Genomic DNA, 26,196 nt, shown 5'->3' with positions numbered 1-26,196 from the left:
GCAAGGCATATGCTATGCCATCAGGCAAAGAAATGAATGTTAAGACCCCTGCCCTCACATAACCTATAATCCAGCTGGGGGAGATTAGATCATCCTCTGAAAATGGCAGATAACCGATATACACAAAACCATCAGAACATGATATGAAGGGATACGGACATTCAAAGGAAGAAGAAGTGCTGTAGTATGGGTTGGGCTCAAAAGGCTTTCATGGAGAAATTTAAACTGGTTCTTACAACATGAATATGTTCTTCAAGGTGGGCTGACTCGGAACCAACCAGGGTTCCAGGTAAAACTGACCCTGTCACTTAAGCAAAGGATAGTATTTTCTATTATGTCTCCACTTTCTATCTTGAAAGTGCCAGATAATTCACCTGCCACTCCGTCCATAGCAATACGTTAAGTCAAGGTTCTTAGGGGAACCAGGCACCATAGTTCCAGTACTATTTGGTTACAAAGCTTAAATTAAATCTTGATATTATTGTTACGCTAAAATAGAGAATTATACAACTAAGAACACAGTACTTGCTTCTTTACAATAGTGTAACACTTTATTACATGAGCATTTCACCTGACTTTCCCGACATATTACACATACCACAAAAATACTTTTCTTTTTTGACCCTAAGTCATTACTTGGATGGGCTCACACCAGCCTGTGTTCAAATTCAACTTGTCCATTTCTGCTTCCTTGCAGAGTCCTAAGATCTCCTCCAAGTCTCCCTGCCCATTTTGTCTCTTTCTCGACTCTGAGGACTCAAGGTGACTGAGACAGTCCCTGGACGATGGCCCTGGGCCACATGGCACTCTGAATGAATGCAAGGAAGCAAGTACTTTAGTACACATCCTGGACACAGTTCTGATCCTGGGCTGGCTCCAGTCACCCCTCACTGGGCTTTTTCAGAAGGGGAAGGAGTGACAGGCAAAGAAGGACCCGGAAGCTGATCCAAGGCCAGCTGGAATAAGGGTCAATAGGAAGAGAGTCCAGGCACAGATATTTAAATAGACAGCCTGACCCACATGGGGAACAATTTAATAAATCAACCTCACATAGCACATTTCCAAAATTCAGATGCTGGCCAATTTCTCCAGGTCTGAAGGACGCTTCTGACTTTTCCTTTTAGAGGTGGAATGAGCGTGAGTCAGAAATACCAAGTTCAAATGCAGATTTTGTTAAGATTCTGTTTAAGCACTCAAGAGACTTGAGACATTTCCTAACTTTCAGCTTCAGTTTCTTCATCTATAAAGGGAGCTAGTTGGACTAGATGATCTCTAGTTCAGTAAACATGATTTTAAGAGCGGAAGCATCGCAAGTCTGAGAAATACCAAGAGCAAATGTTAGAGACTTGAGACATTTCCTAACTTTCAGCTTCAGTTTCTTCATCTATAAAGGGAGCTAGTTGGCCTAGATGATCTCTAGTTCAGTAAACATGATTTTAAGAGCGGAAGCATCGCAAGTCTGAGAAATACCAAGAGCAAATGTTAGAGTCAGAACAGAAGCGACAGTGGGCCTGGAGAGCCTTAGGAAGACAGCAGTGATCAGAAAGTTCCCCAAAATAAGAAAATGGCAATTGGATTAGACCCAGGATTGCTCCCTGAGGATATCACTTATCTCTTCCTTCCAGATTCTGCCCTGCAGTCATACACAGATCCGTCTCTTCCCAGAAGAGCTAAGAGGGATGATTCACAGGATGGACATACCCACAGATGCCCACCCCCTACTTTCTACCTAGGCAGGGTGACCCAACCTTAACTACCTAAGAGAAATGAAAGATTCCAAGGTCCTCAGACCTCAGTAACTCAGCCAACCATCTAATAACCTTTTGGAGTCTGAAACTTCTTTAATACACAGCCGAGGAAAGTTTTACAAGTCTCTATTTCAATTTTACAGTCCCCAGAGTTTTAGGAACACCCAGCATGTTTTAAGGCTCTCAGATACAATATTATTCTGTTATAAAATGTTAAGTAGAGTTTAAGATGTTATTAAATATTTAAATGGCATCGTAGAAAGTTTAACCCACAAACATCTATGGTTTGTTCCCATAATTCTGCATTCATCTGCTATGCCCACACATCTTTGGTATTTTACTTCTCCTGCCTCAGTAAAGTCCCCTGTTCAAGAAATTAACTTTTGTTATAAGTCTAAGATGGATTAAAGTTAGATTGCTTTGAAAATGGGTTTCATAAATGTAACTAAGTTTAAATTACCCAACCTACAATAACCTTTGACTTCACTTTTGGCAGAGTGAGAATCACAGGATGTTTAACACCTGTGGAGTAGCAGGGCACACAGCAGGAATTCAGTTACTGCTTCTAAATGCATCACCATTTAGTCAGCAAATACCCATGCCAGGTGGGAATCAGGCACTTTGCATGTTATCTCTTAATCCTCACAACAGCCCTATTAAGCAGTAATATCTCCGTTTTACAGATAAAGACACTAAGGCTCAAAGTAACAGCTGAGAAGGAATTTTGAGCTCAGGTCTCTCTCACCAGTTCCCTGAAATACTCCCACTGAGCTTTTCCATCAAGTACAGGGTTTAGGAAGCTGGCCCGGAACTTGGGAGGTCTCAGCCTCACCGGCTGTTATTTACACACATCCTTTACTGACAAAGGTTACAACTGATGTGGATATGGCCTGTGTGTGCTGGTTCTCCCGGTGGGGCCAATGCTGCTGGAATACTTTACCAAAAGAAGCGATTGGGGGTGGGGGGAGGGGAGGGGCGTGGGGGTGGGGGAAGCAGCATTTGACATAAACCACAGCCCCTTAGAGTGTGGTTACTGCCACACTCTGAGCTTGAAGGAAAGATACAGCCCCCTTAGAGTGAGCTGCTCCTCTCCTTCAGTCCCTAAGAAGAGCATTTCTAGAAGGCATCAGACCCCAAACACAGGCTGCTTCTTACTTACCTGCAGCAGCTCTAACAGAGAAGCCCACCAGAGAGAACAAGCTTTAGCAAGCAGGCGGCTAACCTTAGTGACAACAGAGATCCTGGCTGAAGTCACGTTTTGCAAATCTTCCACCAAGACACTTTCTTGCCCCAGTACTTCCCCTTCACAACCTCTGCTTGAACAAGTATTTCAAGGAAACCAGCAGCTTCAGTAGGCATCTGGCGCAGAGAATGCTAAGGAGAATGTATTCCCCGCTGCGGGCCCACGATCATTTCTGCACTAACAAGTTCATTCTCCATATGGGTAGATGCACATCTACAAGCTCAAGTATTCAGAGACACTAAATGTCATCCATTCACTGAGTTACCAGAAACCACCTTCCATTTCAAATTTACAGCATAACAATTATTTCTACTGAGAGAAAGCAGAGTATAAGCAGCTGGCCAGGCCTACAGACCACCCCCAACTAATTTCTTTGCTTCACTAGCAGGTGTTACCAGAAAAATCTGACTTTAAGATTCAGGGACCCGCAACATTCACCAATTCCAAAGTTCTCAATTGCTGAAATCAAGAGGTTTCCTCCAGCCCTAAAATCCCATTCCCCTCTCATAAACACAGTCCTCTCTCCTGTAGCTGCACTTTGCTTTCTTCGCTCTGTTGGTCCTGGAAGGACCTCAGTTCAACTAAAGGCCTGTGGGGAGGGGAGACCTTTTGTGAGTTTATTTTTCGGTAGCACAGATCAAGAATGTAGCTCACAGCGATTACGGCGACTAAGCTCCCAAATACCCTCTCCACCCTAAAGAGTCTGATCATGTGGGAACCAAACACTGTCTCCAAAGAAAAAGAGAGGCTAAGAGTGCCGGTCTCCACTTTCTCCAGGGAAGAGCACTGCTCTGCCGTGGTGCGGGGCTGTCACTTCCAAACCTTGTTTGCAAAGCACCAGCCCAGATCGGACATTTTGCTTTCACCCCTCGGCAGGGCCTGCCCAGTGCAGGGGCCCAGAGGGTCTCGGGTGGCGCCGGACGCTCTGGGGCTTGGGCGACGGGTCGGCCACACCACTAAGAGGGGTCTTGTTTTCTCAGTTGATCTAGCCTGCGAACAGGTGCGTGGTTAGTTCCTTTTTTTTTTTTTTTTAAGTTCCATCTTTTTGAAAAGGGGAAAGGCATGTAAAAGTCTCTCCTACTGGAGCACCCGCCCTTCGGGAAAAGCCTCGCAGGACGTGATGAAAGGTGGCTTTCCAACTTCTGCGGGGCGCGCGAGTCTGCGGGGGGCCGCGGTGCTCTCTGTGAGTTTGGGAAAGGCCTGGATCTCCCTGAACGACCCTCCCAGTCACCTCACCGCAGCGTACAGCGACCCTCCACCCCACGTCACCCCCGCCTAGCACACACGTGAAGCTCAGCAAAGCATGCCACCTGCCGGGTTCCCAGCAAACACGCCCAGAGGGAAGGACCACCGGAAAACACTTTGTTTAAAAAAAAAAAAAAAGTAAACTCTCCCGAGGCCGAGGACAGCCCCGCCTGGCACCGGGGCCGCGGTCCGCAGGGGTCGGCCCCCGGGTTCTCCTCCTTCCGGGGCTGAATGGGGGGAAGGCGCGGCGCCGGGCGGGGCCGGAGGCGAGCGCGCGGGGCGTCGGGCCCCGCTCCCCCCGGGGGCCGGCGGAGTCCCGGGCGAGGCAGGGCCGGCCGGCGGGAACGCGGCGCGCCCTCGCCCCGGTTCGCTCGCGGGCCGGCGCCCCGATGGGGTGGGCAGAATAGGGGAACTCACAGCCGCTTGTCCTCGGGCTGCAGCTGCCAGTGCATGGCCAGCGAGAAGCCGAAGAGGCTCCCGGAGTCCCCCGTTTTCTCGATCACATTGTCCTCGCGGGTGTCCAAGTTGAAGGCGGCGCCGAGCCGCGGCAGGAGCCCCGCCGACAGGTAGAGTAGCCACAGTCGCCCCGCGGCCGCCATGGGCCGGCGCACCGGGAGGGGAGCAGGAAGCTGCGCGGCCGCCCTGCGCTGCGGGCTGGGTTCGAGGCTGCCGCCGCGGCCACCTCGGTCTCCTCTCGCCGCCTCGCCCGGCCCCACCCCCGGGACGAGTCGCGCTCTCCGCCTGGCCGCTCCCCCTCGCGGGCAGCTCGCGACCACTGAATGAGCCCGTTGTTCTCTGGAGACTCGCAGGCGTTTTATCAAGTGACGAGAACGCCGGCCCCGCCCCGGCCCTCCCCACCCCCTGGCCCCTCCTCGCACGCCCGCCGCCGGCACCTTCCCGGCCGGCCCGGCTGCGGTGCGGTGCGGCGCGGCGCTGCCCCTCCCTGCCGCCCCGCACCTGGCCCGGAAGCTGCGGCGGGGAGACCCGGAGGCGAGCTGCGGGCCGGGCAGCCCCAGCTCGGGTGTCCTCCTGGAGAGAAACACTTGAATTCGGCGCAGAGCCGGAAAGGCGTTTACTACCTGTTAGTAAAGACAAGTGCTGGTGATGCGCCGGCCCTAATGGCCCGGAGCCCTGGGCGCTCGCCGACCGAGGCCCACGTGCAAATTCAGGCTGCCTTCGTTCATTCCACAAGTGTTTATGGAGCGATTAACGCGGGCCAGGTACTTGGGGAATGGAGCTCTATAGATTCTCCTCGGCCCTCAAAGACCTAACCGTCGAAAAGGATAACAGCACAAATAGGGCTGTGCAATTGACAGCGCGCAGCTATTATTTCATGCTCCTAACAATCCTATGAGGTGGGTGTTTTCTTTTTGCAGATGAGAAAACTGAAGCTCAGCCTTGCCCCAGAGCATCCACAGATCTGCGTCCAGGTGGAAAAGAGAGTTTGTGGGAGAAGTCACACTGGTGTAGGCAACTTCACACTTGGTTTCCAGGTGTTCTCAGACTGAGAAGGTCCTCAACAGGGAAGGATGAGTTATTTAAAGTGGCACCCACGAGCTCAGGAGCCCTTCTTTCCTGCCCCCAAATACCCAGAACTAGTTGGGAGGAGTACTTCCCTGCCAAGAGACGGCTCTGAGTTCGGTGTGGGTGGCCTAAAGGCTCCAGCCTCCAGCACAAGGGGTGGGGCCTCCAGTGAGTTGTTGACCCCTGGGGTAACTTTATCCTGCAGGGGTTGTTAACCCGGGGAGAGAGAATTCAGGTTACTGTGAATTTGGATGGCAAAAAAAAAAAATTACATTTTTATTTTCGCTAATCTTTTAACTGACATTTAGCATTTTCTTCCATTATGAAGGTAGGCAGCACACCACGGTGGCAGTAAGATTCCATGACTTAGTCTCCAGTAGAACCCATAGGTTTTTTACATCACATCACAGTTGCTGCAAATATCTTAAATTACAGTAGTTATCAGATAGACCCTCAGCTAGATCTTGTTATGTAATATGTCAATTAAAATGTATATAATAGTGCTATAACACAATTTTTAAAAAATATTGTGTTAACTGTATTTCAATAAAATTGGTTTCCTTTGTAATCCCATGTATTTTATTTTATGCATTTAAAAACCTTGTTCTGGGCCTTCCCTGGCGGTTCACTGGTTAAGACTCCGTGCTTCCAATGCAGAGGACTCAGGTTCCATCCCTGGTCGGGGGAACTAAGATCCCACATGGCGCATGGCATGGCCAAAAGATTAAAAAAATAATAATAAAAACCTTGTTCTAAAAAGGCGTCCATGGTCTTCAGCAGTCTGCCAAAAATGCTAGCCCAAAGGCTCCTGGAATGCCTTGGGGAGTCTGCCTTGAAATCTGACATAGAAAGAGAAGCAGAGTGCAGTCCCAGGGAAGAGCTGGAGCTCTGAGTGTGCCTGTGGTGATGGGGGGTAGGGGTCATGTGCCATCTCGCCGCAAGGGGTATTTACACCAAGGGAGCAGCCTGTACCACACCAAAAAGCCACCTGAACATCATCAAGGGTCCACAGGTGGTAAGAGCTGCCAGGAGTGGGGAATGTCCCACTTCTCTCCCAATCGATACCTCCAGTCAAATATAGTCCAAAGTGGGGTACAGTGAGTTCAAGTTCAGTAGACAATCTTGAAGATCACACTGTTTTAACCAGTACGTGATAATCTTGATAAGGTTGAGAAACCGTTGGAGACTATAATCTAGTAAGCTAAGAAACAGCTGCAATATGATTTTTCATGCAAGCTAGCCTTTCTTCTTCATGTTAAACACATACTATTCCAGAGGGTACAGGTCCCAGCTATTATAGTTAGAGCACAACGAACCTCACTGCAGGCTGGTACTCAGCAGGAGCCACTGATGGGGCTGTAATGGTTGCTGAAATACTTCTGAACTAGTAGCCAAAAGCTATGCCCTGAGCTCCCCAGGTTCAACTGGCCACTTTCCTAGGACCTGCCAACTTCCCCACAATTCAGCAGCTCAAAGGTTTGAGCCCTTAAGCCCTGCCTGGCACTACAAGGGCTTCTGATTGGGTGTGCTCATGTCATACCAACTGTTAACTATACTGAACATCACCCCTTGCTTCCAAGAGTAATTCTTGCTTCCTCCCAAAGGTGTTTAGTCGATGACGTTTGAATAGCCAGAGTTAGCTCCTTGATCCCAAATACAGATTATGCTCAAATTGAAATTTTACATAATGTTAAATTTAAACATAGTGCTTCCGAATTGAGTACTACTTATGTGGGAGAAGGAGGGGATAAAAACAAGGATGAGAGACTTGTTCTGGAGTGTGCCAAGTGCCCATCACAGGGGACCCACACTCCTGCCTTCCACCTATCTCTGGCTACGATGCCAAACATACTTGAAATTGAGTCAAACCCAGGCTCTTAATAATAACCTCTTTGAAGATTGGCAGTGCTTCCTGATTAACTGTAACAATCAAGGTTTGTGAATTAGTTGTCATTTCCGTGGTAAGTAGTTAAGGCTGACATAAGAGGTGTCTTAGAAAAAGGAGGTTTAGAGGTCCTTCAGGATCTGCTGAGGACAATGACAGTCTATAGGGTCAAAGGAGTGAAAGAATCAAGACATCTAAAAATTATGCATTAAAGACCGGAGGAGAGAGGTACATAGTTATAATGAAAAAAATTCTGGAACAGAAAGACACTTGTCTGGAACCAAAGTGATAGAGAGAGCTTGATGATAAAGGTGTGCTGACCATTAGATGGCATGGGGGGGGGTGTGTGTATGAAAAAACCAAAGGGCTCTACAAATCCAGTTATGACAAAATTGTGTCATGTTCCCAAAAAGCCTCATTAGAAGACAAACAAAATGGAATACCTAAGAAAATGATATGATAATCACAGAAGAATTTTTACAAACTGAAATTTTTAAGTAAAAAGGCAGTGAAAGCAATGAATAGAAGCATTTGCTCAGTTGACAGCTTTTGAATTCTTGTATTTTACCGATACACTTTTCAAAAGAAATTTTTTTGTTCTATATTCCACTTTTGGTAGAGGAGCTTGTAAATAATTTTAAACTATGGGTCACCCATGCAAAGGTCTGAGGTACTCACGTCATGCCTGATATATTTTCCATTTCCTGGGACCTACTTTAATCATTTTTGCTCTCAGGTTCCCTGTTCTATTGACTTTGTCGTCACCAACAGCAGAGGATATCATATTTGCTGCTTTTAGGCAACGTAGAAACTATTAAAACATCTCTTTATTCTTCTGTGGTCGCGTTACATCGCCGTATCAACAGTTTCACGTGTTCCCTGCGACCCTTTGATGAAGGCCATTTGTCAGAGTGGTTAGCACATGGTCCGTGGAACCCAAGTCACTTCAAATCCCATCTCTGCTCCACACTGGCCAGGTGACCTTAAACAAGTCATTGAATCTCTCTCCACCTCAGTTTCCCCAGCTATGAAGTAGGGATAACAGCATCCACCCTCAAAGAGTCGCCTTGCCTTGAGGATGAATAAAGTTAGCGTGAGCTGAAGCACTTAGAATGTTGTGTCAGAACTTCCACCCATGTGTTCTGGCTTTTACAAGTTATGCACTGACCCATGGTATACCTACAGTTTTATAAACTAGGTGTATATAGCAAACTGTTCCAAACTGGGATTCAGACTGTTCAGTGGCAGAGTTTTTTGTGTTTCAGAAAAAGAAATAAGAGTTTTCTCCAATTGCTTTTTTTGTCTCTATATACGTGTTCAGGGGTTTTCCTTCCACACTGAACCTTAATGCTTTTTGTTTGGATATTTTATTTGCTGTAAGTCACAGCGCATTTTCTAGGGGCAAATCTGCCTTTGGTTTGGACCAGGATAATCCAGATTGCCAGCTCTACCTTATTGTAACACTCAGATCTATTTTATTTATTTATTTTCCCAGTTTTATTAAGATATAATTGCTATAGAACATTGTATAAGTTTAAGCTATACAATATAATGATTTGATATATGTATATATTATGAAATGATCACCACAATAAGTTTAGTTAACATCCATCACCTCACAGAGTTAGTTTTTTTCCTTGTGATGAGAACTTTTAAGATTTATTATCTTAGCAACTTTCAAAGATACAATACAGTGTTGTTAACTATAGTCACCATGCTGTGCATTACAACCTCACAACATATTTATCTTATTAACTGGAAATTTGTTTCTTTTGACCACCTTCACCCATTTCCCCCACCACCCGCCTCTGGTAATCGCCCATCTGTTCTTTGTTTCTATGAGTTGTTTTTTGGTTTTTTTTTTCAGATTCCACATATAAGTGAGATCATACAATATTTGTCTTTTTCTGACTAATTTCACTTAGCATAATGCCCTCAAGGTCCACCCATGTTGTCACAAACAGCAGGATTTCTTTCTTTTCTATGATTGAATAATATTCCATTGTGTGATATATACGTGAAAATGTGATATATATATTTTTTCTTTACCCATTTTCTTTATCCATTCATCCATCAATAGACCCTTAGGTTGTTCACCAGATCTTTTTTTTAAAAAAAGATGCTTTTTAAAAATTTATTTTACTTTTGGCTGCGTTGGGTCTTCGTTGCTGCACGCAGGCTTTTCTCTGGTTGCGGTGAGTGGGGGCTACTCTTTGTTGCAGTGCTCAGGCTTCTCATTGTGGTGGCTTCTCTTGTTGCGGACCACAGGCTCTAGGCACACAGGCTTCAATAGTTGTGGCATGGGGTCTCAGTCGTTGTGGCTTGCAGGCTCTAGAGCACAGGCTCAGTAGCTCAGTAGTTGTGGCGCATGGGATTAGTTGCTCCACGGCATGTGGCATCTTCCCGGAACAGGACTTGAACCCATGTCCGCTGCCTTGGCAGGCGGATTCTTAACCACTGCGCCACCAGGGAAGCCCCACCAGATCTATTTTAAAGTAAATTTAAGTTGAATGTTTCTAATTTGCTTGTTATGAATGCATTAAATGTTGTACAGTATTTCATGTTGCCATTTTAGGTGGGATTCTTTTTTTCAAATTTGTTTTGAGGAAAATTTTCTAAGCCAAGAAGGCCCATTTTGCCAGCCAGCCAGAAATAAACTCAAACTTTAAATGAATCAAGTTAAGTCTAAAACTGAGCTCCCAAGGCTGAGGTGAAACCCCCACTGGAAAATTTGGTTTTCCATCCCCACCATCATCAGAAACAAACATGAATCTCTGTGTATCTCATGCCGCACAAATGCAGTCTTGACAGGCCAAACTTGGAGGAGACGTTTTTAAAATTTTTTCTTGCTTTCTATAAAAATATCTTAACTGGATAAAAAGACAAGCTGATTCTGAGTTAGGACTTAACCCAGTGATCTCTGGAGTGTATCAATTCAGGTCAAAGCAAGCACTCAGGGAAGGCAGCTTAGCCTCACCCACTTCCCAGCTGACAGCCTGGAGCAAGTTCCTCTACTTCTCCAGAACTCAGTTTTCTAGTCTGTAAAATGGCCAGAAATCTTACTTCACCAGGTTGTTGTAAGGATTAAATGAGATTATATACGTGAGATACAGAGCAGAGTGTCTGCTATTAAATATGTGCTGAATAAAATAGTAGCTGTGAAAATGAAGGAGAAGAAAATATACTAGAATATAAAACAAAGGAGGGCTTCAGATCAGGGACACATAGGGAGAGGAAGCATGCGAATGAGGTCCCCTGCGCCCCACATTCACCTGATGTAAGTGGTCAGGGTAAACCATTCCTTCCCATCATAGCTTGGCAAATAATCTCTGTCATATCATAACTTCTCAGTGCTTGAGGTTTGGATGGAAGCAAGTTTGTGCTTCACCCTGGCTCTGGACCACTTCTATCTCCTGCCAGTCTTTGCAGAAGCAACAATGGGTTCCAAACTCAGTATCATAAGTTTGGAAGAGAAAAAGTTCAGAGGACTCGCCAGCCAGGAGGCCTGGCAGGAGAAAGAGATGAAAAGTGGACAAATGTGCCCAAACATATCCTTATCTTCCTCTTTCCACGATCTGATCAGCCAGGGGAAAAGTAAGTGCTAAAGATTATCAAAAATCGTGGCCAGGGACTTCCCTGGTGGTCCAGTGATTAAGAATCCGTCTTGCAATGCACAGGACGCTGGTTCAATCCCTGGTCTCGGAACTAAGATCCCACATGCCCCAGGGCAACTAAGCCTGCGCCACAGTTGCTGAGCCTGCTTGCTCTGGAGCCCGCGCGCCTGTGCACCGCAGCAAAGAGCCTGCACGCCGCAACAAAAGATCCCGTGTGCGCAACTAAGACCCAAGGCAGCTAATAAATAAATAAATATTTAAAAAAAAAAAAAAATCGTGGCCAACTTAAAAATCATTGTTATTTTGTTTGAAGATTTATCTTAATTGAATACATCTTGCTGCTAATATTAAAGCAGCCTCTACTACTTAAAATGAATCATCAGGGTAATTAGGAGAAAATGACACTTCACAGGGAAATCAGATCCTGAACTTCAAAATTTCCTCAAAATTTTTGAACTGGAAAGCCACTTGCACACAAATAATTAAGTACTCAGTATAGTTAACAAGGTGATTCTCCTGTCACATTAACAACACATTTGAAGGCAATGTAATACATTCTGCCCTGTGAACACACCACTATAAAGAACAAAAAGCAAAGAAAGGAGAAAAAGAATGCAGAAATTTGGACCACCTAACAGCCGGGAATGTTCCTGTAACAATGGCTTTGCTGTCCCAGATCACGTGATCCAAAGTGAGGGGCTGAATGGTTCTGCATTGTACAAGGTGTTTCTGGACGCTCCCCGGTGAAAAGGATACTTACACCACATTTCATTTTCAAAAACCTTTCAGTGCATCTCCACAAGGCAAAAGGTATTGTCCTATTTTATGTCTGGAGACATCGAAGCGGGACTTTTCGTAAGAGAGAATGTCAGGGTCTCCGACCAAATTAAGACTCAGGATATCCTGATTTCTGATTTCATAACCAACACCACACATTCATAACCAACCTTTTTCAGCCTTGGCTGACAAATAGTCCACCGAGACCAAATTTCCTGACTCCCAAACAAGGAATTGTAGCAGCTCACAAAATGTCATCTTGATCAAAGCTGTTCTCTGGCAGGAAAAAAAGCCAGCAGTCACGTTTTATCAGTTAGGCTGGGGTGTCCATACATGAACACGTGCTGCCTGTTCTTGCTGCTCACAGGAGGACGGAAAGCGTAGAAAGGCTAACCAGGGTGGTTTGTGCCCTACCACGTCCAATGAACCAGGGTGAATTTTTTCAGTCTTGGACCCTACTAGGAAATAGAGGCTCCACCCCATTGCTCCAGAAGTTTACTTTCCCCAAGTAGCCAACTCATCCCCGGTTGCTGTTGGTTACAGACATGGTTGGGTAAATGCTGTACTGGTTGAAAAGGAGGTAAGAGAGTATGGGAGACAGTCAGCTCTTTGATTTTGAAGGGCTATTAGAATTTCCTAATTTACTCTCTGTAAATAACCAAAATACGTACATCTATTTCTCTGAGACTTTCTTTATGTGTTCACTGCAGTCATCTAGCGATGTCTTTAGGGGTTATAAACAGTTTTTAATCTGTATTTTTTAAATAATTCAAATGCAGGAAAAATAGTTTGAGAGTTATGTGTATTTTTAAAACATATTCCAAAGTTGAAATATTTTCAAATGTTAATTATATATTAAATGTTTTATATATATATATATACATATATGTGTGTGTGTATATATATATATATATATATACATATATATATGTGTGTGTGTGTATATATATATATTCCAGCCATCAGCCACTTAGAATAAATATTCAAAGAAGAGAGAGTAGCATTAAGTAGACACCATATCCACCTGCCCAGGCACTCCCTTTTCAGACTCCATCAACACTTTGCATACACCTCTCTCCTACTTCATATTGAATAATACTGTTATTTATATGCTTATATAACTGTCTGCTAAACTGTTAGTTCCTTCAAAGTAGGGGCCATGCTTTACTCATCTTTGTATCCCCAGTACCAATAATTAGGCCTGGAACATGGAAGCTACTAAAAAAATGACTGACTAGGGTACCTAAGGGTTTTCATCCATTATCACTTTTATGCCAGAAGACTTCTTTGAAGTTGGAGAGATTTTTTTAGAAAGTGTGTCACCCTCGCATTACGTGCTTAAAACCGAGCATACCCAATAGTGCACATTATTCAAAGGGCACATCCTCCCCACCCAGATTCCTCTAAAGATCAGTAATTTTCATGGAAATGGAAAACCCCTGCAACAAGTCAGCCAATTAACAAGGCACCATTTTGGACTCAAGGTCTCTGATACTATAATCCTGCCAACAGTTCAAACGCAGCTAGTAAAAGTGAAAGTGGACTGCCTAACCTGGAATGGGAATTTTTAGCAAAGGATTTTGGGGAGATTGGAGGGAGGCTGGAGAGGAGGAGGGTGGATTGGAGAGGGGGGCATGATGGCTGCAAATCCAGAACTCCTTTGAACAAAGAAAGCAGCCACGTCTTAAGAAGGCTAGGTTCCTGAAATTGGAAAACACATTTGTTTCACTCTTTGGTCTACTGTCCCAAAGTGCTAACAATGTTATCACCTTCAATCTATCTTGTCCTTTAGTCACCAAAGAAAGAAAAGACATGGTGACATGAAGTAGGAAGGGTTCAGGCAGTAGATTTCCCTAACCTCCCACTCCACCACCCAATCTACCCAATAGTAAATAATAGTATATAACTGGGTCAGCTCTGCACCCTGCCCTCTTCCCATTCCAACTGCACATGCCTACATGGGAGGATGCTTAATGCCAGCTAGACCTTCTCAGGAAAAGACTTCTGAGAGAAAGCATGCATTGAGTATCCAGCAGACACAGCTGAGGCTTATGAGCTTGAAGCAATACTACAGATGTGATTTTTTTTTTAATTGCAATGAAAAAACACTGCAGGAAATAGGCTTCTGTTTGCATCTGTAAAGATGATACAATGTGGTTCCAAAGCACAATTATAGTTTACATAGAATCCTGCAGACATGGGCAGTGTGTGAAGGAGTATGGTTGTAGCGATAAAAGACTACAAGGTGAACAATAGGAAAAGGCATCCAGTGTGTGAGTCCCAGAGTTTAATACATACAGACTATATTGTTTTATATAAACATCAATGCTCTCTGTGATTTATTCAAGGTTGATAGCAAAATTGTCAGCCAAGTGTTATCTACTTGAAACCTGTGCAATTACTCTCAATCATATATTTCATTGAACTGATCTCCCAATTGTTACTAAATATTGATGTTATTAAGCACTTAATGCATATCAGGGTTTACTAAATATTATTAAGCGTTCAGTGCACACTCAGTGTGCGCATAAGGGTTTCTTAAGAGTTTTCCTTTACTTTTCCCCCATTTTTGGATGAGGGATTTGAGAAATGACTTATAATACTGAATTCTTTCTATATGTCCACAAGAAAGTGTTTGAGGCAAACCTGAGATGGCCACAGATTTTTTTGACATTCCTCTCATTGAGAGGTGGGGTCTACTTCTCTTACCTTTGAATTTTAACTGGCCTCAGTTACTTTCCTGACCAATAAAAATCGGTCAAGAAAGCAGATATGACATTCTGGGACTCCCCAGGCTAAAGCATAAGGAGCCTTAGAGCTCATTCCTGGGACTCTTGAAACACTCATTCTTGGACCCTGAGCCACTATGTAAGAAGTCCACCTTCCATGGTGAAGCAGCCATGAGGCCACATGGAAAAGGAAGGGGCTGACTGAGCCCAGCTTTTTGGCTGTCCACGCCAAAGTGCCATGTATGGGACTGAAGCTATCTTGGAGCCTACAAACCTATCCAGCCACCATCTGGATACCACCAAGTAATCCCTCCTGACACTTTATGAAGCAGAAGAATCACCCATCCAAGCCCTACCTGAATTCCAGACTCACAGATATTAATAAAGCGACGGTTGTTTCAGGCCACTAAGTTTCAGGGTCGTTTGTGATGAAGCGATAGACAACCAAAACAGATGTACTATAAAGTTCCTGTGGGGGACTCCTCCGAAGGTAAGCATTAGCTTCTACTCAGTTGACCCACCCGCTGCCATCTTTCTCAGCAGGAGCAAGTCCACAGTGCCAGGATGTGGTTGACTAAGCTACTGAGTCATGCTCTTGGACAAATGAGATCAGTTATACTTGCTTAAAATTTGATTAGAAAGAGTTTTGGGGGAGATGATTTCATGGCTCCATGACTAATTCCCAATCACTCAATAACAGGTCCAAAGCATGAGCAAATATGGTAGGCTTTATACATTTTCTCCCAGCCTCTAGCATGGGGATAGGAGAAGAACAAAAAGCAGCTCTGCCATTGTGTGGTTGGTGATGCCTTCCACTGATCCATATGCCGCTCCCTGACCCATTTCATCTTTAAGAGTCTTTTATAGTCCCTAGTTCCCATTAGCATTACACGTATCCATCATCACAACGAATTTGAAGATGGCACTAAAGACTTTCTGTTAATCAGGAGGACAAATCCCAGAGTATCATGCCAACGCTGAGCAGGAGAACCTCAGCAAAACGGAGGCTTCCTAGAAACTTAGACGATCCCCCACCAAAGTCTCTCAGCCTCCCTCTTCATTAAAGGCTTTGTTTTTTCTCCCTCCAACTCTAGTTTCATTTTGTGAAAAGGTTCACCGCCTTATGTGCCATGAGCAGACAAGCTTATCGAATGAACGGTAAATCTAATCAGTTTGGCATAGGGGTTTCATGGGAGCCATGTAAACAATAGCTGGACTTGTGTTAAGCTTCAGTGACTCCAACTGATTCCCAGTGTGGTTCATTTGTGCAGAACAGTTGGAGATACAAAGCCAAGCCCATTAATTTCAGGAGAGTGGTTCTAACAGAGGAACAAGCTGTCAGTCCTCGGGAGGGTTTCAATCCAAGCTCTAACGACAGGTTTTATTTATGGCATAAGATATGTCTTTGAGTTACTCAGTTTCTTTCCATTTCCTCAATATTCTGTATTTCTAAGAAGATCCTGGCAATTCTTGTTGAAATTGGAATCCTGTGGAAAAATGGGCGAAGAATGTCTCCAAGTTCCTCTGACCCCTCATAACAGTGGTCAAAGTGGGGTCCTGAATCCCCACCCAAGAGTTTTCTTAACATGGCGGCGCCCCAGGTTACCTCTGAAAAGTGGACTTAATTCGTTTCAGCAACCAATTCAGTTCTATATCTCATCTGTATACTTTTACAGCAACACATTAATTTTTTTAATGTGCATGACACTCTCAAGATTGTGAAGTTTATGTAGTTACAGCACTGAAGTCACACCAGTTTTCAATCTGCTAAATCGCATGTGCTTAAGTTTCCAGATGGAAAAATGAATATTCACCACAGCTCCATCAGGAATGCCAATTTCCCATCACTCCCTAGCATTGGGCAATGCAGTTTAAGTACTGTGTTAATTTAAGACATTTTCTGGTCCTCCAAGACTCGTATTTACATACTAGCTGAAACTGCAAGTGGAACTGAATGGGGGATGATGATATTTGCTTATCTCAATTTTTCTGTGAGAAGGAGAAAAGCACTTATGCTTGAAATAAGCAGATGTGAAAACACTTCTCACTAATCAAAATGTTTACCACTAGTTTAGGAGAGGCTGCCTGTTTAGAGGCAGTGAACCTGATACATATACTTAGCAAGCGAGTGTATTTGGTGTGACAGAAGCTTGAAGCAGAACTTTTTCAGCTTAGCTCAAGATTAACATGAGCAATACCACATTTCTTTGCTTATTAGGCTTTTCACAGTTCATGAACTTGGATTTGAGAGTGACTCGTGTCTATTTCAGCGTTGACTCTCTCACACCAACATATTCTCAGCTTCAAGTCACTATAACCAAAAGCAATACAGGGAGAAAAATGCAAAGAACAATGTCACTACAAGATTCAAAGAATTAGCTTTGTAAAATATTTTATACTAAATTAATGAAACTTTAATTGGTATAAATTAAATATCTACTATTCTGGAAGACGACAAAAATCATGCAATTGCTCTCAATTTGATCCCAGGCATTTGATAGTATTCATAACAGAAAATTCATGAAATAATATGACAGAAATTCACCAGCATGATTCTGTAAAAAGCTCTGCATAACAAACCACTCTGATTTCTTTCTATAATAAAATTATGGCCACATAAACTGGTAGAAAGTAACAAGAAGTCCAACCGCATTTTCTTGATTAAGACCATTGTGGTTGTAAAATGCATAGGCTCCCACCTGAAACTAGCTTAAGCTATACAATTAAAATTCAACAAAATTTATGGAACTAATTATAACAATAATAACTAACATTTATGGGATATTTGCTCTGTAGTAGGTACTGTTCCCAGCACGCATTTTCATTGACTCATTCATTTAATCTTTGCAATAACCCATATCATTAATATTCTTAGTAATCCCATTTTATACATAAGGGAAGTCAGGAAAGCAGGGTCACATAAGTCCCCCAAGTTACATAAATCCGAAGTGGAGCCAGATTTTGATTCCAGGTGGACCGGCTCCAAAGCCTGTATGCACGACCCACACACCCAACCAATTAATTATGTGACTCTTTATCAATCAGGAAAAAGTGTTATCTTCTGGTTTTATTTTGGTCCGAGTTAGAGTTGGGGCTTACGGATTAAACTCAGAAGGTAGTAGTGTTCAATGGAACAGTGTCCACCTGTGATGTTCTGAGGAGAGCCTCATGGGGTTCATTCTTAGACTCTATCTCATTCAATATCAGTATTTATTAGGTAGAAAAACGAGTTAGAATACATGCCCTCAATTTTTACATGATAATGACTTTAGTGAAATTGTTAATACCATGAAAGGCAATAGAAATTCAAACTAACAGCAAATGGGGAATATAGTTCTGTAAAAACTACTCAATTTAGAGTTATTTGTAGTGAGGTGGATGGACCTAGAGTCTGTCATACAGAGTGAAGTAAGTCAGAAAGAGAAAAACAAATACCGTATGCTAACATATATATGGATTCTAAAAAAAAAAAAAAACGTTCTGAAGAACCTAGGGGCAGGACAGGAATAAAGACGCAGACATAGAGAATGGACTTGAGGACACGGGGAGGGGGAAGGGTAAGCTGGGATGAAGAGAGAGAGTGGCATAGACATATATACACTACGAAATGTAAAATAGCTAGCTAGTGGGAAGAAGCCGCATAGCACAGGGAGATCAGCTCAGTGCTTTGTGACCACATAGAGGGGTGGGATAGGGAGGGTGGGAGGGACCTGCAAGAGGGAGGGGATATGGGGATATATGTATACATATAGCTGATTCACTTTGTTATACAGCAGAAACTAACACAACATTGTAAAGCAATTATACTCCAATAAAGATGTTAAAAAAAATCCTAAACAAAACAAAAAAACCCACTCAATTTAGATGTGCCAGACGTGCCAAGATGTTTGTTTTGTTTTGTTTTGTTTTGTTTTTCGGTACGCGGGCCTCTCACTGTTGTGGCCTCTCCTGTTGCGGAGCACAGGCTCCGGACGCGCAGGCCCAGCGGCCACGGCCTACGGGCCCAGCCGCTCCACGGCATGCGGGATCCTCCCGGACCGGGGTACGAACCGGTGTCCCCTGCATCAGAAGGTGGACTCTCAACCACTGCACCACCAGGGAAGCCTGCCAAGATGTTTTTTAATCACAGTGCCAAATCAACCACTCCCCGCTGCGTGCTCTTAGTTTTTCTGCTGGTTTTTTTTTTTTTGGTTCGCTTTTTAATTTTTTTATTTATATTTTTGGCTGTGTTGGGTCTTCGTTGCTGTGCGCGGGCTTCCTCTAGTTGCGGTGAGCAAGGGCTACTCTTCATTGCAGTGCGTGGGCTTCTCATTGTGGTGGCTTCTCTTGTTGTGGAGCATGGACTCTAGGCACACAGGCTTCAGTAGTTGTGGCATGCGGGCTCAGTAGTTGCAGCACACAGGCTCTAGGGTGCACAGGATTCAGTAGTTGTGGCTCAAGGTCTCTAGGGCGTGGGCTCAGTAGTTGTGGCACACGGGCTTAGTTGCTCCATGGCATGTGGGATCTTCCCAGACCAGGGATTGAACCCGTGTCCTCTGCACTGGCAGGCGGATTCTTAACCACTGCACCACCAGGGAAGTGCCCTCTGCGTGTTCTTTGAATGACCACCTCCCATGCCCAGCACAGATGATTGCACATGGGTGAACACCTGACCCAGGGGTGTCGGATCACCCTTGGGTCACAGTCAGTCCTCAGGCTGGAATGAAAAGATGAGCTGGGCCTATCAGATCCCCACTCTTGGGAATTTGCTTTGGAAAACAGCGACCCAGTTGGCAACAGTAACTTAGGGTGAAAAGTTGTGATGTAGGAAAGGAAAGAAGAGGCCATTGTGGCCATGTCATGGGCAAGCCAAAGCTAAAAGGGAGCAGAAGCTTTAAGTGAGAAGACAGAGCAAGGTAGTCAGTTTAGAGGGGAGAACGAGGCAGAAATAAAGTCACAGAAAGGTTTCAAGTGTAGGAAAGCTCTGTTTTATACTACATGGTGTCTTATTTATCACTCATTAGGAATCTACTTGACACAATCTCTCCGGTGTTCTATGTTCTTCAGTGATTTCTTTTGTTTATAAGAGTAACTATGGCTAGGGTGATGTTCCCCTGATATTTGGGGAGGGGTTTATAACTTGGTCTGATTTGAAAGAACATTCTCTCCAGTCTCACTATGACTAAGGCAAGTCCGCGCCCAAATACCTGAGGGTTGTGCCCATACACGCTGCAACTGAGATAACGTAACCTCAGGTGCTATTTATCTGAAGGGCTCCCAAGCTGCTGAGCTCCTGGCAGCTGTTAAGAAGAAGGAACACCCATACTTGGGAAGGAATAGTAGCTCCCATGGTAAGCACAAGACCTATAAGTAGAAGCCGTAACACCTTGCAAGCTGACTGCCAGCTCTCACGGTCTCAGATAAGCGATTAGCTTTTGCTCAGTCCCTTGTAGCTGAATAGGACACAGGGGGTGAGGCACAGGGAGTGTGTATTTAGCACAAGTGCTCAGTGAGGCTCTGTGCATTGTGGTGCAAGATACCAATGAGTCCTGCCTAGGTAGAAGGAGACAGGTACAGCCTAAATGATTGTCAAAGCCCTCCAAAGGCTGAGCAATTTGTGGTTACCCTTCACCTTTCCTCTCAATTGGGCACAACTCTGACCTCTAAATTTCACCACAACGTTCTCTGTGCCCCTGGAGTGCTGTTCGCTGCCTTGGTTTCCTCATCTGCAGAATACGGTTCTCAGTGCCTGTCTCCAAAGGAGAATCAGTTGGTTCAAGCCCGAGATAGGTGTTGAAAATATCGATCAACGGTCACAAAATCTCATTACGACAATCACAAAAGGTTTCCCAATGCCTTCTGTTTTCCTGGAATATTTTTTTTTAAATCACTTACAACTCGAAATAAGCTCAGGTAATGTTTCTCAAACTGAGATTCACAAGTTCTGAAAGAATTTTTTGATTTGGGGTTTTCCTTAAGACTATGATCTAAGAAAAGTAATATGAGTGTTCTGAACCATTGGGATGACCACCTTGTAACCAAACGCTGTCCAGAATTCAGCATCTGCATTTGTGTCTCCAAGAGACCCTGCGCTAAACCCTCAGTGTCATATATTATACAACACTGTACACACGTTGTATACAAGGCAAAGTACTAAATTGATTGGACAGCCAATATAATGGATCAATGGATAGAAACCCAACCGTAATAGCTAAAAATAACAGCAGTGACCACAATGAAGCGTCAAATAGTGATCCATCATATTCAAGATGGAAAGAATCAAGCCGACTAGTGAAATGTAAAACAACTAAACACATATGTTATTAAACCCAACATCAGCAATTTTGTTTCCATGACATACCATCTGTTGCTCATTTAAATTTTACTTATTTTATAAATATGGATGTCTAATTGATAAATGTCTTTTGGTGCTATGTCTGTTTAAGGGTCATAAACCTAAGAAGTATATACCTAGTTTTGTGTGTGTCTATATTTAAGTAATGTTACTTAAAAGTAATAGTAATTTGAGTCATCACTTGGGCTACTAAGAACTTTTTCCATGAAAAGCCATCTGTACGTTACTTTGAAAAACACTGAATTAAGGAATTAGCTGGGTTTTGTATATTAAATAGAAAATCTCATTCTAATGTTAGCTATGATAAAGGAGTTTTGTCGGTAACTTTCAAGTGGAGATTTAAATAAAGCTGGTGGATCTTCCTAATGCTATTCAAATGCACGTTAATTCATTTCAATGCACAGTAATTCATACAGTCACTCATTGATTCATCGAACATTGAATAGCTACTATTAACAGGCACTGTGCGGGAATGACAATGAGTAATATGGTAGTATTTTTACCTTCAGGCTTCACGGCATAGTGGATAAACCTAAGAAATGCCCAGTAGAAATCTGTTTGCCTGGAAATCAGTAGACACCTCTTTGGGGAGAAAAACTCTAACGGTACGTGTTCATCTCTGAGTGCGTCTACCCTATTAGTAGAATGACAAAATATGTTATTTAATCCTATCCTATTCGCCTATTCCTATGATAGCACCATACTGTTCTAATCAAAAGAAGTTTGTGATATATTTTTAAACGTGGGCAAGTCCTACATCATTATTCTATTTTTTCAGGGTTTTCCTAGATACTCCTACGTGTTGTTTTTTTTTCAGGTGAACGTTAGAACATTTTTGTCGAGTTCTCCCTAAAATCCCATTGGCATTTTTCATTAGGAATGTGTTAATAATCGGCTTAATTGAGGAGACTGACTTATTAATATTGTGTCTTCAGTGGTAGAAATATAGAAAATGTTTCTCCATGTATTCAAATCCTCCTTTCCATGTCAAAAAGAAACTTTTTTTCTAAATATAAGTCTAGCACATTTCTATTCCCATGTATTTTATGTTTTGTGTGTATGTATGTCTTGTGAATGGGATCTCAATTTTTATTACATTTTCCATTAATTGCTTGCATATAGAACAGTACTGATCTGCATAATTATTCTGTAACTGATCCCCCTAAATGCTTATTAGTTCTGATAACTGAGTAATCCCAAGTCTTTTCACCTGAATTCCCCACATGGCAGATGCCATTTTAACTGATGTAATTAACTCAATTTCTTTAAATCTCTTATTTTGCCATGACTTGCATTTGGTTCCCTAATATGGTATTTGTTGTAATATAAACAAATTTGGATAAACAATTTTATTAATAAAATCGATTCTCTAGGATGACGTATCATGCTTATTTCCCAGTATGTCCATTCCAATTTGACAAACATAGTTTTTCACTTGCTTCCCTTGGTTTAGACAGTCTTGTTTTGTTTTTTTGGGGGGCCGTGCAGGGCAGCTTGTGGGATCTTAGTTCCCCAACCAGGGATTGAACCTGGGCCACAGCAGTGAAAGTGCCAAGTCCTAACCACTGGACCACCAGGGAACTCCTAAAACAGTTTTCTAATTTTTAAATTAGGATCATTTCATCTCCTTTTAAATACGTACATCTCGCAAAATATTTTATTATAAAACAGCAATGTAACAGGTTCTAAAATATTTATGCTACACTTTACTTACTCAGATGCCTTACATTAACTTTTAATTTAGTGATAACATTGAATGATAACACACCGTTTCAGATTTCCAAACAGTGACAGGTCCAAAGCAAAAATCTGGTTGCTAATCGGCTGCCCATGTGCCATGTCAAACTCTGGTTTCGAGCAGCAGAATTTGGCATTTTCATTCTGCTTGCTCACTGCCCTGGCCCAAGGAAATGAGTTGGATGAGTGCCCTTCTTTTTTATTCAGAGATGCCATAGATTAATTGTAAAGACTTCCTTTCATCTACATAACAGAATGGGTTCAGATAGCCTTTTAAGCTATTATCTGCAGTTTGGAACTTTGTGCTGGAAAGTCATAGCATTTATACAAAAGAGGTCTGTTAGAAACAGTGAACAATGAGAGTTTGACATTTTTCTCCTTCTGCCTCCAGAAAAAAACCAAAGCAACTATTTGATTACATTTATGTATTTCATAAAAGAATGTGGGGTTATATTCAAATGCCAGCAAACCTCATGGAAATGACAAAACTCTGCAGCTCGTTTAAGTGGGCATTCTCATTAATACCTCACTCCCATCGAGCTGATGGAAGGAGAGCGGCAGCAAACTATTCCACGTGCTCTATTCATCACTCAAACTGTGTACTTGTTTAAATGTAAGAAAAATAAGAAGCCATGCCCAATCTAGGATGAAACTCAACCTCCTTTTGTAAGGGGGGGGACAGCAAGGAAGGGGGAGAACGGTAAATGTGTGCAACACATTTAGGATTTTGGCTGAAATAAGGCAATGTGTGCAAATACTTTAAACAGAAATTAAATCCAAAAAAGTTTCTTTTGCCCTTCCTCGTAAGGACTTCTAGGTTACATCAGTTTTTTTCTGTTTCCTCTCTTGACTTCATTGATTTTGTGTGAGCCTGCATGTGTGCACATTCTTTGAATATAAATTGCTTTAATTAAAAACCACCTGAGCCAGAGCATTCAGTTCTCAGTTTAACAGGGTGAAGATTTAGCAGAAGGGCTTTCACATCCCAGATGTCCTTCCAAAGGAGCTGTGATTTTCCAGGACAATCTTTTCTTTGAACCCAACATGAAAACACATTAGAGCTCTTTTTGGAACAAAGAAATATACATAGGAAATAAAGACATTGTTTTATCAAATCCTCATCTTCTACTCTGACGTAAGCTGGCTAGGAAAGAAAGTGTCTCCTTCCCAAGAGGAAAGTGGATCGAGTCTGTTTTCTCCATACCTAATCCTGCCCCACCTGACTGGTATTATAAAAACGTAGAAGCGAGTTTTACCATTTTCTCTTCCCTGGAGTTTCATCCCTGTCTCCCCTCATTTATCCAGCACAGGCTGTGAGCCCACAGCCACTGAGCCAGTGTGAATCATGGCCTGGGTAACCAGGGTTGGGTCTGAGCTCCTTTATCTGGACTCTTCTGACATTTTTTTTTTTTTTTTTTTTTGCGGTAGGCGGGCCTCTCACTGCTGTGGCCTCTCCCGTTGTGGAGCACAGGCTCCGGACACGCAGGCTCAGCGGCCATGGCCCACGGGCCCAGCCGCTCCACGGCACGTGGGATCTTCCTGGACCGGGGCACGAACCCGTGTCCCCTACATTGGCAGGCGGACTCTCAACCACTGTGCCACCAGGGAAGCCCTCTTCTGACATATTATTAATCATATTTATTTAAGCTAATTTGGCCTCATTCTAGGATGAGGAAGATCTTTTGCTGTCCGAGTCTGGGCTGCTCAGAACACAGAGGAGAGCAAAAACCCCATCTTTCCTCCACCACATCACGCCCCAAAGGCCACCTGGCTAAGACCAATTCAGGGTACACTCATCCAGGGTGTTCTGTCTACATTGTGTCCTCTGACACACATGGTGTGTTTGTGGTGGCCCTCAAGCTCGCCACTGCATAAACCAAGAATCCAACTTCTCCGCCTCTTTCAGAGCTCACCCATTGCCCCAAATAATCCCTCTCCACCCACAGACCCAACTGTAGGTTTGCAGCAACGAGGTCCTTGCTGCATCCCATTGCCTCTGAGGTCTTTCCAGTACCTCCTTTCGGGGTCTCTCTAGCTTCTTCGCCCTCTGGATTCTCTACATGCAATCCAGTTCTTGCTCTCCCTCTACCTGTGTGGACTTGATGCCAACCCTACCTTCAGTTTTGGACACAAACTCTAGCCCATTCACTTCCAGAGGCTTGGGCCCCGTCTGCCGGATGCCTAATAAAGACACGCTTCAGGACGTAATTTAAGACGATGCGATGCACAGAATGCCCAGATTGTGCTCACTGTCTCAGAGTTTGTTCTCATCCTAATATCAAGAGTAACAAAAGTCTAGTCATGCTACTAAACAGTCTGGTATCTGAGGACATCTAAGGAATATCCAGACCAAGTGTTGACAAAAATCACATGGTTCAGTTTTTATGAAACTAGCCAGGCACTTCAGTAGATTAAAAAAAAAGGTATTACTGAGCCTGCGTGTCTGGAGCCTGTGCTCCGCAACAAGAGATGCCGCGATAGTGAGAGGCCCGCGCACCGCGATGAAGAGTGGCCACCGCTTGCCACAACTAGAGAAAGCCCTCGCACAGAAACGAAACCCAACACAGCAAAAATAAATTAATTAATTAATAAACTCCTACCCCCCAAAAAAAGATATATAATACACTGCCACTTTGAAACTTTTAGATTAGAGTTTAAAATATTTTTCTACACTTATTTAGCACCTACTCTGTATGCCAGGTGGTGGACTAGGCACCAGATAACAAAAGTGAATGAAGACACAGTTGGTTAGCCCAGGAACTTTACAATGTCATAGGGGAAATGAGACATAAACAAATAGCAGTGGTGCTCTAATAGATGTGAACCCTTAGGACAGCGGGGACCCATGGCAGAGCTTAAGAGATCCTGAGTGGAGGGGTTAGGTCATTCTCCAAAGATTTATCAGAGGCCTAGTTTGTTCCCAACATTAGGAATAGAGTTAAAAGACAGTCCTGGTTTTCAAGTTGCTCACCATCTACTAGGAGAGCAAGATAAATAGATGAATACAGAACAATGTGATACAGGGTATAATAGGGATATATATGGGATACAGTAGAACTCAGAGAATGAGGTCCAACCATAGTGATTCAAGATATGCAACTGACCAATCAGAACTCCAGCCATGAACGATTGGCTCCATAAATGGCTATACCAGCTGATTAGGAAAGAACCCTGTCCCTAGCCCAGTCTGGATGGCCAGGGGGCTTCCTGAAAATCAGGAAGTGATGCTTGATTAGACACTTGAAGGACAAGTAGAAATTGGCCAGGCAAGGTCATTTGAGACAGAGATGACAGCACAAATGCTTGGTGGAGTGAGAGCACAGTGCATAATCAGGGGAATCAGCATGCCTTCACCAAACA

General features: G+C 43.5%; 1 protein-coding gene and 1 non-coding gene across 6 annotated transcripts in view; both read right to left on the bottom strand.

The window, feature by feature from the left end:
- The window catches only part of ITGA6 (integrin subunit alpha 6), a 75,161-nt gene extending 70,326 nt beyond the window's left edge, over positions 1 to 4,835 (bottom strand). For all 5 annotated transcript variants that reach the window (XM_065881052.1, XM_065881049.1, XM_065881050.1 and 2 more), the window contains exon 1: positions 4,654 to 4,835. In XM_065881052.1, coding sequence (XP_065737124.1) covers positions 4,654 to 4,835 — 182 coding nt within the window. The remainder of the gene's footprint in view (positions 1 to 4,653) is intronic.
- A 17,772-nt stretch (positions 4,836 to 22,607) lies between these two features.
- Positions 22,608 to 22,679, bottom strand: TRNAE-UUC (transfer RNA glutamic acid (anticodon UUC)). The gene has a single exon. It is a non-coding gene; the product is annotated as a tRNA-Glu (tRNA).
- Between the last annotated feature and the right edge of the window lie 3,517 nt (positions 22,680 to 26,196).

Source organism: Phocoena phocoena, chromosome 7 (genome assembly GCF_963924675.1).
Source record: "Phocoena phocoena chromosome 7, mPhoPho1.1, whole genome shotgun sequence".
NCBI lineage: Eukaryota > Metazoa > Chordata > Mammalia > Artiodactyla > Phocoenidae > Phocoena > Phocoena phocoena.
This window is presented reverse-complemented; position numbering and strand designations above follow the sequence as displayed.